General features: G+C 38.4%; 1 protein-coding gene across 4 annotated transcripts in view; it reads left to right on the top strand.

Moving 5' to 3' along the window:
- Window positions 1-15,514, top strand: part of TBCD (tubulin folding cofactor D) — a 118,558-nt gene that overhangs the window by 53,611 nt on the left and 49,433 nt on the right. For all 4 annotated transcript variants that reach the window (XM_068151384.1, XM_068151387.1, XM_068151386.1 and 1 more), the window contains 3 exons: window positions 5,556-5,613; window positions 10,838-10,867; window positions 13,694-13,779. In XM_068151384.1, coding sequence (XP_068007485.1) covers window positions 5,556-5,613; window positions 10,838-10,867; window positions 13,694-13,779 — 174 coding nt within the window. The remainder of the gene's footprint in view (window positions 1-5,555; window positions 5,614-10,837; window positions 10,868-13,693; window positions 13,780-15,514) is intronic.

Below are 15,514 nucleotides of genomic sequence, written 5' to 3'. Positions count from 1 at the left end.
AAAATAAGACTCTTTACCTGAAAAGGAAATATGGTCTCCTTAAGAGAATGTCATGAGTGATTCCAGTCCTGAACTTGGTGACTTGGTGCTGGAAATGGCAAGTAGTTTATCTTTCATTCACAGACAGGCTGGAGGAGCATGGGTAGTGCTGAGCTTGGAGCATAAGCAGCTGGCTGCTACACTCAGACTCAAAAGGCAAGGTGGTCAGTGTGGTAAAGCTGGAACTGGGGTGACTAGAAGTCATTGAATTACTGAACTGCTTCATGTCATGACCTTTGGCACATGTTAGTGTACCTTATTGGGAAACTCACTTGGGTACCAAAACACAGAAGTATGGGTCCTGCCCCACAACCCATTCAGGCTGTGGTACAGTAGTTACAGATTAAAGCAGAGGGGGAATTGGGGGAGGGTTTGACCTATCTTTGCCTGCAAATTGTATCATTGTGTTATGATTGTTTTCTGTGTTTTCAGTAGTCAAGGTACATAAATATTTCACTTTTGAGTAGTGAAAAAATCACCTTAAACTGCATGAAATTTTTATTTTTTTTAGTGAAATGCATGGTTTAAAAGCGAGACCTTTCCATATCCAGTGATAGCTGTTTCTTCTCTGCTTTCTTACAAACATGTTTTGAGGTGATAAAATTGTCAGAATGCTGAAGTTACAGACTCAGATTCCTCTAGATCACAGGTCAGCCCTTTTTCTTCCTGACATTGCCACTCTTCTTAAACAAGAACAAAGAGGTACAAAACACTTAGTAGAAATTCTTGCCTGAGAGTATTTCTAATAGCACCGGCTCATATTTTACAGGTCGGTTTATCCCTATCCACATTTCAACAAGACAGACTTAGTCATATTTGCTAATTTAGTTTTTAAAGTCTAGTTAAACTGGTTTCTAAAACCTTGCCCGATCTCTTCAAACTCATGGACCACAAAAAGAAAATTCTTGGCTAAGTAGATGAAATTTAACTTTTATTGAAGGATAACTTTACTACATTTTGAAATGCATGTGCTGAAGTTGCTATTCAAGCATGTCTTTATAGAAGCTCTGCTTGACCAAGGTTTTTTTTCTCTCTCAGTTTTTACATGCATGTTCTCCTTTTATGTTTACTTAGGAGGAAAGCTAAACCTAATTTAGTAACTTGGAAATACAGGTAATTTGATTCCAGCTCCCTTGGGTGTGGAAGTTACTGTCTGTAAAGTGGCAGGTGCACAGTAATGAGCTAAACCGTTTTGTTTAAAACCTAAATAGAAAATAAAAAGGAAACCATACTTGTACTCTATCTGGCTATCTGAATTGTTGACAACTGTTGGACAGTCAGCAGTTGCATTCATCTATCATTCTGTGGTGTAGGTAATCAGTAAAGGAATCATTACTGGACTGGAGTTGCTGTCTCTGTTCAGCAGCACGCTCATGCAAACTATGCGTGCAGTGGAGCAGTGCAGGCGGCTTTGCCTTCCCTGCGGTGCTGCCTTGTTTTTGAAGGGGTGGGGGGGAAAGGAAGGTGTGGCTATGGATGAGTGATGTAGCTTGCTCCAGGGCAAGATTGTCCTGCAGAATTGGGGAAATCTGAAGCATTGCTTTGAGCTACATCTTGTACCATGATGAAATATTGAGAATAGCTTTCTTCTTTTATGTATTTGAATCTTGCCTTCAGAAGTGAGTTGTGTGCCTACTGTGTCTTGCACTTTTATTTCCTGCAGGGGCATCATATGTCTTTCTTTTTTTTGCTTCTTTTAATAGCAGCATTTGTAGCTCCTGTTCTAAGCATTTGTCTTATTGCTCACTTCTACTTGTGTATTTATTATACTTTAATCACTTTACACCAAAACTTTGGGACTGGAGCAACACACTGAACAGTGTAGGCCATTGGGTGGCTAACAGAAAGTGTAAGAGCACAGTGTGAGCTGGGTTAGAAGGTCTGTGAAAGTATGCAGTGTTTCTTGCCTAGAGAAACAGGAGGAGTTAAATCTGACCCTGTAGTCTGGGTGGCTTTTTCTCCATCAGTGCTGGCTGAAGCTGCCTCTTGCTTACTTCTTCACCTGCATGGCGCCTGCAGTTAAGTGTAGCACAGTGGTGTGTGTGATAAAGTGAAATGGGAACCTTCTCAGGTTTTAAGAAGAAAAGCCAGCAAAAGAAAAATTAATTAAGCCTAGATCTGTATTTCTGTGTTCCTCATCCAGCTCACTATGTAGCCATTCCAGTTTGGGTAATGCAATGACTGAAGAGGTGCAAAAAAGGCTGTTTGCAGCAGCAGCATCTCTCAATGACTCGGGTCTGACCTGGTCTTCTCCTTCTTTCAAGTTCTTGGACTGCTCAAAACCATTTTGGTTTTGATGAGTATTATGCCTTCCCTAGTGTTTAGTAAGGAGGAGAGTTTTCTGTGCTGTTACAAGTAAACTTTACCATTCAGGAAGGAAATTTCAGTTTTGTGCCAAACTGACGAGAGGCTAGAGCTTTTTTATTTTCTTCCTGCAGCATCAGGGTGGTTTGCTTGAATTCAGAACAGCAGATTCTCTGAGGTTAGCACTAGGATAAGCTTCCTGCTGTGTGTGACTAGTATAGACAAGAGGTGCCTGCTACAGGTGATAAAGGACATTCAGACGTATTGTCAGGTACATCTGGTGCTTAGAAGGAGAGGATGACCTGATATTTCTGTGTTCTGATGTCTATCACCTGCCTGGCCTCTGCTCTCTGATTTTCTGCCTTATCAGGGAAAGGTAATGCGGTTGGTGGTGGGCTGAGGAAGTGAGCCAGCTGCTACCATGCTTTGAGTCCTTTTAACTTTCCCTGAAGCCAGTTAAGTGAGTACTTGGGAGAGAGGGAGAGGGATAAGGAAGAAAGGGAGAATCATTAGTTGACTGATAGAATTGGAACTTGCATTTTCAAGTCCATTTGTGTTTATTGTGCACCCAACTGCTCGTCGTGCATACAGACTAAATATACCTCAAGGAACTACAAAAGGCGTTTCGTAGAGACTGCAAGATGCAAACCCATTCTTTGCTCTACCTGTTAGCAGTCAGGTGTGGTACCTTTCAGGCAAGTCAAGACATGATCTTTAACTAGCTTAAAAAAATATCCCACTTTGTTTGACATAAACAGTTTCTTTATGTTAGGAAATCCTGGTAGAGTATCACATAAACTCCCACGACAAAGCAGACAGGTGAAGACACCTTAGACATGTTTCATCTTAGACATGTTGCTTTCCTTGCTAATCCCTGTGTGTTACAGCAGACTCTGTCTGCATTTTCAAATAGGAATTAACTTGAAAAAAATACTTCATGTACTTTGATAAGTTTAAAATACTTATTAAATGGATTAACATAGAACAGTGGATGGAGTATGGTTTAGGAATATAATGGGGCTGCGGAGGCAATGACAAAATTCCTGGGTTTTCTCTTTTGTGGTTCTTCAACCTGGTATTCAGTTGGAGCACTGAGTAACTCGGGTGGCATCATACAGACAGTATGTTGTTTTCCTGGTTTTACCTACCCAGGATTGTCTTAAGGTAACAGAAGAGTAAAAAAAATAAAAATTGAAAAGTACAGTTTGATTATAGAAGAGGTTTTGTGTGTAATAACCTGAAACTGTTTACCATGATATTTAAGAAACCACTTCTTAAGTCTAAACATGAGTGAAGGAGCAGTGCTTGTACTCCAGTGCTGCTTTTTAACATTGCCAGTATGAAAAGACTGCATAACCTTTCAAATCAGTATGTTAGTATTTCATATGTATGTCCTTACACTCATCCTTAAGTGTCCCTTTTGGGTCACTGTCAGAGACAAGAAAAAGGCTTGGAAGAATTTTGGTCTGAGCCAGCACACCTCTTTAGAAATGCTCTGTAACACTTGAAGGTACCTTTGACATTGTGAGGGCAATAGTCTGGAGTCTGAGCTTCCTGACTTGTTTTGCTAGGGTAATGGTGGTTTGTTGTGGCTGTTGTGTTTTTTGAGGGGTGTGGTGTGTTTTTTTGTTTTGTTTGCTTGCTTGTTTGTTGTTTTTTTTTTTATTTTCTCAGATAAGAACAATGTTGAAAGATTGCATAACTGACTGTATAGCATTTTATCTTTTTAGTCTTTGTAATTGGAAACATCAGGCAGAAAGTTGCGTCTTTTTGCTTTCCAGGGATGGTTTTCATCCAATTCTTAAGTTTTGAATGTTCTCTTCTGCAATTAAAAGATTTATGAGAGCTAATCGTGGTATTAAAAAGATACCATTTTTAAAGGGTAAGATCTTTTAAGTTTCTCTGTATGCCAGAAAAGAAGATTAGCAAAGATTGTGTGAAGATGCTATGTGTGACCCAGCACTTTGTCAGCAGCTAGCCGTGTGTGCTATTTCTTAATGCATTGCTTCCCAAACATTTGCTCTTCCAGTTGCTATTACTTGGATGCCCTCCTTTTGTGTTACCACCTAATGTCTGTGTGGCAGGGAGAGGCACTGCTCATTCAAGGAGCAATAAGAAAGCATTAACTGTCTTTAGAACACTTCATAGGGGTTTATTTTAATATCATTCTTGCTTTCTGCCTCTTGTTTTCCTTAATGGAGATAAACTGAAATTACAGAGGCTACACTGATTGTGCATTTCAGTGAATTTTAACAACACAGTATTCTTCACTGCAGGAAACTGATAGCCACCACCCAGGGAAGCTTGATATTATCAGTGTAATTAATATCTTTATGCTAAAGCAAAGGTATCTTAGATTTACTTTTCAGCCAGTACTTATTTCCTGTTTTGCCTGCAGTCAATAAATAATGTAATGAAGAGTTTCAGAGTTTGAAAAGAATAATTTTCTGCTTAAATGATTCTCCTGAAGTGATGTTTATTTGTCGCTGAAGTTAATTGGACGCTGGAAGTGGATTTCTAAAGCTGTAGACTTTGTGTCTTGGGATATATTCTCTCTGTTCTGTTGTGTAGCATTTCTTTGGAGGTAGAAGAATTGAACTCTGCAGGGTTCATGCACAAAGAAATAGTTCCATGCAATCATACCTCTATCTACAGGTCACCTACCAAAAAAACTGCTTTGCAATTTGTCTTGCAGGTCACCTTTTAGCAAGATTTGCATATAGTTTTCTGATTTTTGTTAGTTACAGGATGTGATTGTTCTTGTAGAGATAGCTGCAAGTTTCCATTGCTTAACTTAGTTTTGCTTAAGCCTTACATAAGACTTGCTGTGCGTTTGGCTATTGAGAAACTGTATTTCCAAGTTTTAAGCTAAAATTGCGCTGTATGAGTCTTACTTTAGAGGTGGTAGTTACAGTCAAGTTTAACCTCCTGCTGTATTTAAAATAAAACCCCTCTGTATGCAGTTTCATGTATTTGCTTTCTCCTTAAATTACTTTGACACAGTACAATGGCAGTTATCTGTCCACAGCAAGCTAGAGAAACGAGGAAATTCCATGGTTATTTTGACTCCAACTTTAGCTTGTATTTACAAATGATATGTTCCTTGGAGGAAATGCTGTGTGTTCTGCTTGGAAGTCTAAATGTTGAGATGATGGTGTTACAGATGTCTTCTCATGTTTGTGGTACTAATACTAAATATTTTATCTCCTCAGTGCACTGGTTATTGCTGCCATATTTGATCGGGATGTTAATTGCAGAAGAGCAGCTTCCGTAAGTTACTACGTTTTAACTTTTATGTTTCTTTGTTTGTTTGTTTTCTTTTAAAAAGTTATAGGCTAACTACGTGGAACTACAGTATATAAACAATGTGTTGTGAGCAAAATGTGCTTTTTAAAATCCTTACAAATAGGATGTGGATTCAGATTTTAAGTTGTATAATTCACAGATCCACATCTCGATTTGTGGCCAGGGTCACAGCGTGCTCTATTGTTGTCATGATGATCAAGATAAAGTACCTAAGAAAGAGCTATTTAGCATTTTCTAGTCACAACATTGAAAACAGAAGGATCTTACAAGTATGCAAACATTTTGTTTTTCATGTCACCAAGCTGGTAAGTTTTGTGAAGTTACACTTTTCTCATTGTTCAGCAACTGCTGTTCTGTAGTTGTGGGAAGTTGAAAATGTCTAGAATTTCTGTCCTTCAAACATGTTTTCTGTTGTTGTGTAAAACTCTTCCTGCAGGACTGGGAATTTTTGAAAGGAAGAGATAGATCCATTAGATAGTGTTATCTAGTTAATAGGACTGATACCAAATTGCACTCTGTGGAACCTTCCTGCAGACAGTATTTATTCTGTTGAGAATTGAAAGGAATGCATGATTGTTATTAAGGGAAGAGAATTTATAGAGGAGAGGTTCTAGAACTTGAGAAACTTCGAGAATTTCAGTCAGTGTGTTGTATATATTGAACTTGCTTTTTGTTAAAAAAAAAAAAAAGAGGCTTATGAGTTGTCTCTTTTAGCAGATAAAACAAACTATCTTATGCAAATGTAGAAAACCCCACCCTGTAACTGTATTAACTCAAACAATATCTGTCAAAGAACCAGGCTTCTCTGTCCCTGAGAATAAACTTTACTGTGAATGCATGTAAAAAGTCCCCCAACATTTTAAAAACCCAAACCAAAGTCTTTGGAACATTCAAATTAATTAACAGATAAAGTAACTGAAGTTTTGAAAGTTAATGTATTTGCAACATAAGAAGGATTTCTCAGGGATATCTGGATAGCACCTGTATTTTTTCTAGCCACACCTCTGCTTGAGAGTTTAAGCTGCTGAATGAAGCTGTAGCATAATTACTGGGGAAGTGAGTCAGTTGCTTGTGTAATCATATCACAAGTCACTTTGTCTAAATAGGTTAAAACCAAAGCTTCGGAGCTAAGATGCTGTAGATTGCTGAGAGCTGATAGAACATTTTCTTTGCATAGTGCACAACTGATGAATGTGAGCAATACTTCTGTCCCCTAGATTAGTTTGAGTTGGAAGGCACTTCTAAAGTTTGTCTGGTCCAACTCCCTGCAGTTAGCAGGGATATCTTTAACTAGAGCAGGTTAGAATAGAATTAACCAGGTTGGAAAAGTTGCTCTACCTGAAGAGGTTGCTCAGAGTCCCAACCAACTTGTTAGCATCAACCCCTAAATGTTAGAATTTACTATTCTTGGCTAATTCAAGTGACTGTATTCAATCCTTAGGGGGAAACAAAGGTTGCTTTGCTTTCCTAAGAGCAGCCAGAAACATTAAGGAGCATAGATTGGTGATAAGTTAATTATTTATTTGCTCAATAGAAATTGTCCTAGGAACCAGTAGTACTATACATGAAGAGGTGACATTGTTTTTAATGTGATTGCTACTAGAAGTGTCCTGCTTCACCTGTCATGTGTAATGTTTACCATGTTTCTATGTTTAAGCATAAACCAATAGTTTGACTATGAAATATAGTGTTAAATCAGATACCTTTACTGAGGCTATAAGCTCATTACAAATTATGCTTCCATATTTCAAATGATTACAAACTACAGTACAGTTTCTTCTCACTTTCCTCTCCTAAACCAAGCTGTTGAGCATTCTGCAGTTCAGTTATCTCCAGTCTTACTAATATTTTCATTAGTACATTCAAATTTAGAACTATTTTGGTGGAATTGCTATTTTGATGGATAGTTGTGAGAGTACTGAAACCCTTTTTCTTATTTTAGAAAGGCAGGCAAAAAAAAATCCTGTGTTTTCCAGGCATTACTGCAGTTCTGAAGGAAAAATACCTGGGAGTTCTAATTATTTCTAGTCATCACTACAGTTAAATGTGTATTTAAATAAACAACATGTTTTACTAGATTTTCCATCTATTACAATATGCAATATATTATAATGCAGAGCACCAATAAAACAAAATAGTGTACAGAGATATTTTGAACCCTGAGGTTAGAAAGACTAAAACAAGAATGTTCTTTGAAGCTCTAAAAGCATCCTGAGCTGACTTACGCAACTCTTCCATAAATAATCATTATAAGGAATCATCGCATGAATTAATGATCTCAAATTGGGCTCCATTCAGCTTTGACATCTTAAAGAGAGGCTGCTATTTATCCTCCTGGTTGATAGTTTTTGAAGTCATAACTTAGAAAATACTTTACCTTTTTTTTTTTCAGGTTTTATGTGAAAGCAAAAGTGTGCAGGTTACAAGGCCAGTTGGTCACCTTGGTTCTGATATCAAGGAATCTTTAAATCCATTTTTTCCATCTCCAAAAGGGGTTTGCATGAAAAATGAAAAACTAATATTACAAACCAATTGAAATACTTCAGGACTTTGCAGTCATTTGAAAGTATGATTGAAATAGTAATGTTTTCAGTTACTGAAAATCTTGTGTCAAGAAGAAAAATCTTTCATGAAACAGTGAAAGACTGCTGTAGGCACAAGGAAGCAATTTTCTGCAGATGAAATGAGCTCTAGAAAATGGCCTTTTCACTTGGATGGGCAATGGGTTTCATTATTTTCATCTTGCTATTTTACTGTCTCTCACAAAGCTTTCACAGAGTAAAATTGTGGGGATGGTTTTCCCTATAGCTTTTTTTTTTGTTGAATGTGCTCCTTCAGACACAGGAAAAATGATTTACCATGTTGTGTTTTTGTTGCTAAAATTGGGCTAAGATGCTGTCCTAGGAGAACAGTGATGTGTTTAAATTGTCACAGTTAGAACGTGCATTGTCTACAAAGCCAGGGGTGACATTTTCCAGATGTGTCTCTAGGGTTCTGGTTTTACCTTCTTTTGAGGACTTTTTCTGACTTTTGTTTGAAGATCCTGGTTTTCAAAGTAAATTTCCTCATTGTTGGCTGAAAACTCATTTGCAGAAGAGGCACCTTTTAGTTTTTTTCTTTAAATGCACAATAGCAATGCTGAAGCTGAAGGAGATTCATGATGATGCATATGAGCCTCCCTCAACCTCCACAACCAGCTGTAGAACAAGTTGCTATACAGTTTTAGTCTGCAATTGGAAAATTTTATGGCTGCTGAGCTATGTATGCAGGCACCTGCTAGTTACCATATATACTACTGTGAATTGTAAATTCTTAACACAAATGTCAGACCCAGTAAGTGATTGTATTTTTTTTTCTCCAGTGCTATCACATTGAAGTCATTGACAAATATATTTATAGCAAGGCAATAATCATATCTTTCTTTGTAAATAGTGGTTAAAGTTGGATGCTTTTTATAGATGAACTAATCAATTAGATGTAAATTAACATGTAAATTGGATGCTTAGGTTACATCAGATGAATGCTAACTATTTTTTGTGCTGCTGGCCTATTTCTTATATCTTCATGATTTTACTTTTTTTTCCTAAGGAAGTTAATAACTGGTGATGCAGCAGTAGAATTTAGTAATTCCTACATTAAGTAAACAAGCTTTGTGAAATACCATAGCTATTCTGCTGCAGCATTGGAAAACAGATGGATAGGGGCCTGCAAACAATGATTTTTACCAGAGTGTATTTGAGTCCTGTGCCCACATCTGTACTTCAAGTGGAATCAAACTTCCACTGGTTTGAGACCAGACTTACATTGTTTGGATACCAAAGTTTCTGATCTAAAAAAGAAAACCAAGCAACAAACTTTACAGATTTTTCTCATTAAGGCACTTGTCTGAGCAGTGATTAAACCACTAAATCCCTTGGATATGATAGCTGAGAGCGTCACCCTTGCTGAAACGTCCCAGTGCTGAGTAAAAGGGTCTCGGTAGCATAAAAGGGGATTTAAAGTTAATGCATAAGTAAAAATAAATACATGATGCAGGCTGACTTGAAACAACGTCCTGGCAAATCCTCACTGGGAGCATGTGTTGGCAGAGAGGTGAGGAGTGAAAAAACCCCATGCCAGAAGCTGGGCTCCAGCCTACAATAAAGCACAAGCACAGGGCATTGCTACAGCTCATGTTTCTGTTCTGGAGGCTGATTTATGTGTTGCCCAAGGGTGTATCTACGCTGCTGGCACTGTGGCAGAGAGCCCATGCAGCTCTGCCTGAGGCAGTCCTTAAACTGGTTAGCTCAGGGGCACTGTGAATATAAGAGGCTAAGGTGGGCTCCAAAACCTGCTGTGGTGGTGGCTAAGTGGTTTCGAGTCAGCCTGTGCTACGTGTCCTGCAATGGGTACATTGCAAGCAGGAGCTGAACTAGCCTGGGCAAGTCTACAGGAACTGCAGTCATTATCCTAAAGAGACATAACCTCACAAGTGCACCAGGAGACTATGGCCACAGCAGGGCTTGCTTCACCTGCATTGTGGGAGTGCTTGCTCCACATGCAGAGTATGAGACCTTGCTGAGCTAACTTAACCTTTGGTTTTTACAGGTGGATTATGACATGTGTACTGTGTGTATGTGGGAAATACAGAAGCTCTGCCTGTCAAAATTCTTGTGGCATTTTCAGTAAAGTTTGGGACTTCCCCCCTGCATGTTAAATATAAATTGTCAGGTGACAAGTGCTGGAGATACGTGTTTGTGGATAGAGTGACATTTCCTAAGAGAAGTATCCAGAGAATTTCAATATTTCAGTGTCCTTCTAGATGTGTATCTTGCCTACTGTTAGCAAATTATGTTGAAATAGTCCAACAAAAGTGAGCTGTCTGAATTTCTGCTGTCTACAGGTGTTGACTTTCAACTCCAGTGCAAATCCTTGTGTCACTACTCCAAAAGCACTCTCGTGGGTGTGACTAGTTTACTACTAGTAAATCTTAAACTGCTGTCATGCAAGATACAGCTTTAAGAACAGCAGAACCTAGAGACGCAGAAACACAAAAGCCCTGTGGGCTTGTTCTACTGACAAAGCTTACTTTATTTAAAAAAGAAAAGCCATGGGTCATTTATATTGTTGTGTGTTTTGAATCCATCATCTGGTGTTTATCAAAAAGCAAACCTGACTCGTTCTGCTATGTTTGTTCTCTGTTCCTCAGGCTGCCTTCCAGGAGAATGTTGGGAGACAGGTATGGTAACTTTCCTGAATCTTCATTCACTAGCGCCTTGGAGGTTACTGTAAATGTCTAGTGCCTAAAATCAAACTTAGACTCTCTGGCTTTAGGGAAATTGAATAAAAGGATGTTGCAAGATAATTATTTTTGTTACCAGCAAACAAGTGCTTGTAGAATATTTTTCTGAGATGTGAGTTTTATTTTAGTACTCTAATTCCTTTAAAGGATTTTTGTTTAAATGTTGTCTAGTTTTCCCTGATACCATTTCTGAAGATCTCTGTTATGAGTCAGGATATTATTCCTTTAGAACAATGGGTCTGTAACTGTTGTCTGTATTTCTAGATAGAATTAGGTCAATTGCAGAGAAAATGTGCAAGAATACTAGAAGGAAGAAGGTAGGTATCTTTGGTTACCTGACTGAACTAGGTCCATGATAAGTAGACGCCAGTGTGATTCTTCCCTGGGTCTGTAGTTACTGCCCTGGAGAGGTTTAGTCATCACTCAGCAACTCAGCCTGATTCCACTTTGTGAGGTACTGAACAAAGTAAACACCTCAGTGTGACTCCAGTTCCAGGTGAGGTAGGGCTCCAGAGTGCTGCAAGGTTTAGAACTGCCTCCATGTAGCAAAGATTCTGTGAAGCTTTTTATTTCTCACTTGGAGTTGTTAGTTTACACCCAAAAAGTTTCCTTGCTACTGGTGATTCTACCTTGACCCATGATTCAAATAGGTCAGTGCTGGTAGAACGCACAGCAACTTCAGGTTCTCTGATAGCATTTCAAGGAGTTTGCAATGAAACAGTAAGTGTTTTGTGACATCAGTCTCCAGTTTGTTCCTATAGAAGCACAGAAGTTCTATTTACTGTACCATTCCTTATTGCCTAGGAAAATGGTTATTTAATCAGTAGATACACCCTCAGTACGTTTTCCCTGGATGTGATGTGTTGAAAGCACCCTTTCTCCGAGTTGGAAGGAACTAAAACACACTCTCCAGCAGAACTAACAATGCTGGTACAAAATAGGTGGAGGAAAAAAAAAATCCCTCAACCTCACTTACTTCCTGGTTTCTGCCTGCTTCACCTTCACAGTTCAACATATCCTTAACCCAAGAGCTTGCTTTTATGGCTTCAAAGAATCAACTATATCACACTGTAGTACACTGAATGGAAATGGAAAGTTAGACACTTCTTTTTTTTTTAAAGCATACATCATGAGAAATGCACATACTTCTAGTAGGACAAACTTTTATATTGGAGAAGTGAGTTTTAAGTGTTCTGAGAGAGTAGAAACTCTTAGCTTTTCCTCTGAAGTCTCTCTCCCATGGGCCATGACCTCTGTACTTATGAACCTGGTGTCAGTAATTTTGTTGTCTCACTGACGCACTGTGGCACTATGACCTTCGGTGAGATGGCATCAAACTGGCACACTTACAGCCAAGTAATAAATAGCAGAGTCCAACTGACAGCCTGGATTGAAACTGTTTAGCTGTGATTTCTCCATTCTTATATATGTCATTGTACGTCTTGATGTTTGGCTATAAATCAGACAGATATTGCTTGTGTGTACATTTTTCGCTCTAATCACTGTTTCGGTAGACTTTTGAAGAGGGCATCCACTTCACTTTTGAGAAGGTCTCTGGGTTAAGCCCTAAATATTTTGTCTTTCCTTTTTGGTTCAGTCAGATTCCAGGGGTTTGGGTGTTGTTTGTTTTGTTTTAATTTTGCCTTTATACTTCCCAGAACAAGACCTCCTCAGTAGTAGCTGACAGCTTCCCACTGCTTGCAGTATATACTTCTTTAATTATTCAGGCTTAGATCTAGAGATATTTTCTACTATTTTTGCATGGCTGTATCCTAATGTGGAGGGGATGAGTGAGCTGTAAACAAACAAAACTGTATCATATCCAGAACCTGTACTTCCACATAGCCTTATTGCTTAAATATCATATGATTGTCCTTGTTGTAAGTGAGCCTAGTGTCTTTCAGTTGGCTGGTTTCCATTTGGATTTAATTATGGTTTGTGGAGGTTGTACTGCCTCTTCCATTCCAAAACAGCTTTGCTGCATAATACTGTATTAAATCAGTCAGAGCCAATCAAAAAGCTGAATGTCTGAATTGTATTGCTTATATAAAAAGGCAAATTTTTAGGTAGCAATTTTGTATTTAGAAAGATAACTTGTCTTCTAAAACCAGAGTGTTTTGAGCAGTGATGTCTGAAGTGTGATAGTTCCATAGGACTCAATGTTTCAGGTTTTGCTGGGAGGTATTAGGACTTTAAAGAGAAAAAAGCAAACAAACCCACCCCCATTTTTTTAGTTCATTAATAAGTAAGTGATAAAATATATGTGTAAGTAGAAACAAATAGAAATAATTGAACTTATCTATGTATGTGATGCATTTCTTGGTGCCTAAATCTCTAATTCTGTACTTCATACAACTCACAGCAGGTACTTGTTCCCTCACATAAACTGAATACGCTTGCATTCAGCTGAACCTTCTTTCAGAGAAATAATTTCTCTGTGCATACCTAGTCATGCATTCACCAGATATATTTGGATTTGACTTGAAGGAGTTAAAAGATGTTGCATAGTTCATTAGCTGCTGCTGTATACTGAGACTGTTTATCACTGCCTGGTAAGTGAAGCCAGGGATTCTGCTGTTTATCCAGTGTCCTTTGTCTTTAGCACAAGAGATTTTGCTTTAAATTAGAAATTAAGTTGTATTTTTTTCAGTGCTTGGAGTGTAGTAGGAGATTTGTTTTCAATGATGTTGCCTATTTGGAAAGTATTTTACACTTAAAAATAATGTTTTCCTACTTTTTTCTTCTTTCTTGTGGTATTTGTAGGGTACTTTTCCACATGGCATAGACATTCTAACTGCAGCTGATTACTTTGCTGTTGGTAACAGAGTTAACTGTTACCTGACTATAAGGTAAGTTTCCAAGCATTAGTTTTCCTAAATGTGTGGCACCTCTTTTACATAATGAAATATTTGTCTATTTTTTTTCACTGTACTGAACATGACATTTATTACTGTTGGTTTTGAATAAATTAGAATCTGATAATTGGTTTTCTTTTTCATAAGACATGGTGAAAATAAGACCACGATTGCCTTGTCTATGTGGAGGGAGCAGCAGCCAAGAAGCAATATTTGCAGGTGTCCCAAAACTCTCTAGGATGATCCAGATTAGAGAGGACATGGGTATTTTGGAGAGTTGTAAAAGCAGAGGCTGCTCTGATTGCAGACAGACTGATGTGGGTTAAAAACCCAACCAAACAACCCATTTATAAAAACCTTGCACAAGTTGGTGAATTTTTGGCCTGTAAATAGACCTTTAACTTGGGTGCTTATTATTTTCATTGAAAATCTAGCCACAGTGTACAGCAGTGTTTGAAAATACAAACTGATCACTGCAGTATGGAATCTGCCAAGGACATAATGGGAAATACCAAAACTGGTGTGGTGCTGCTGCTGTAGATCAGTAGCTTGTCTTGGAATATTGCCTTCTGTTCTGGTCAGCTATCTCAACATACAGCAGTGCTGAAGTCAGGGGAATTCAGAGGCAAGCTGGGTGCACAGGGTGACTAAAATGAATGTAAGACTGCACTTCCTCATGAGAAGATGAAAAAGACTCAGGGCTGGTTTCTAGCTTTGCTGTCTAAGGCAGACAGTCTAGCCTAGGTGTCTGGCCTCTCTCCGTAGCCAATGCAGAGACAGGCACCTACAGAAGGTGATTCAGACTGCTCTAAGACAGGTCAGGTAAATTGCCCTGTGGAGTTGCATGTTGCTCAGAAGGCTAGAAAGGCTGCAGGGGATTATATTCTTGGGGAATAGAAATAGCAACCACATATATGATGGCTAATGCTCTGTTGCCAGCTTTGTGACACCCAGTGACCAGTTTTTCAAACAACTTGCACTGGATTTCTCTGTCCTCTATTTTTGAAATCTGCCCACCTCCCTACTGTCCCTTTTGTTCATCATCACTGTGGTCTGGCCATATCTTCACCTTTCACCTACTACTGTTCCTTCTGGGGTCCACACCCTCCTCCTACACTCTTCCCCAGAGCTCTCACCTACTGGGCTGGGTTGGGGAAATGAACTGGACTGGTATTTGATGCAGCTCTGGAGCTGCCAAATGTCGGTACCACTTTTGAATCTGGCATTTTGTACTAGTGGAAGATGAAAAATATTCAAAATTGAAAGAGCACTTTTTATTTTCCTGTTTTATAATTTTGGCTTGGCAACTAATTATGTTCTCCTTGCTTTTTGAGAGCTGAATTGTTAATTTTTCATTTTCTTTTCAATTGCATGTTTATTACTCCTTGCAGTGTGATTTTCAGACTTATGTAGTGAAAATATCTTTACTGTTGAATTTTTTTTTTTCTTCCACTTCTGTACCTTTCTTTAACTTGTGCAACAGAATAAATGTGTAAGCTCTTTATAAATGATCTTACGCTGTTAGTAGCATGATTCCTTGAAACCATATTCAGTGTCATTACTCAAACTCTTTTATGGAAAGTATTTGTTGTATCATTCGTTGTATTACTTTGCAAAGTTTTCCCCACTTTGCTCTTCCGGTAAGATTTATGTGGGTCAGTACTTAATTATTATTTCCTTATTTTTACCTGAGTAACATCAAAGGCAAAGTGTATAAGCATATATGTGA

The sequence above is a fragment of the Melanerpes formicivorus genome, unplaced genomic scaffold (genome assembly GCF_026170545.1).
Source record: "Melanerpes formicivorus ecotype bairdi unplaced genomic scaffold, bMelFor1.0.p_v2 SCAF_21, whole genome shotgun sequence".
Taxonomy (NCBI): Eukaryota; Metazoa; Chordata; class Aves; order Piciformes; family Picidae; genus Melanerpes; species Melanerpes formicivorus.
Note: the sequence above shows the minus strand (reverse complement) of the source record. Positions and strands in the feature narration are given on the sequence as shown.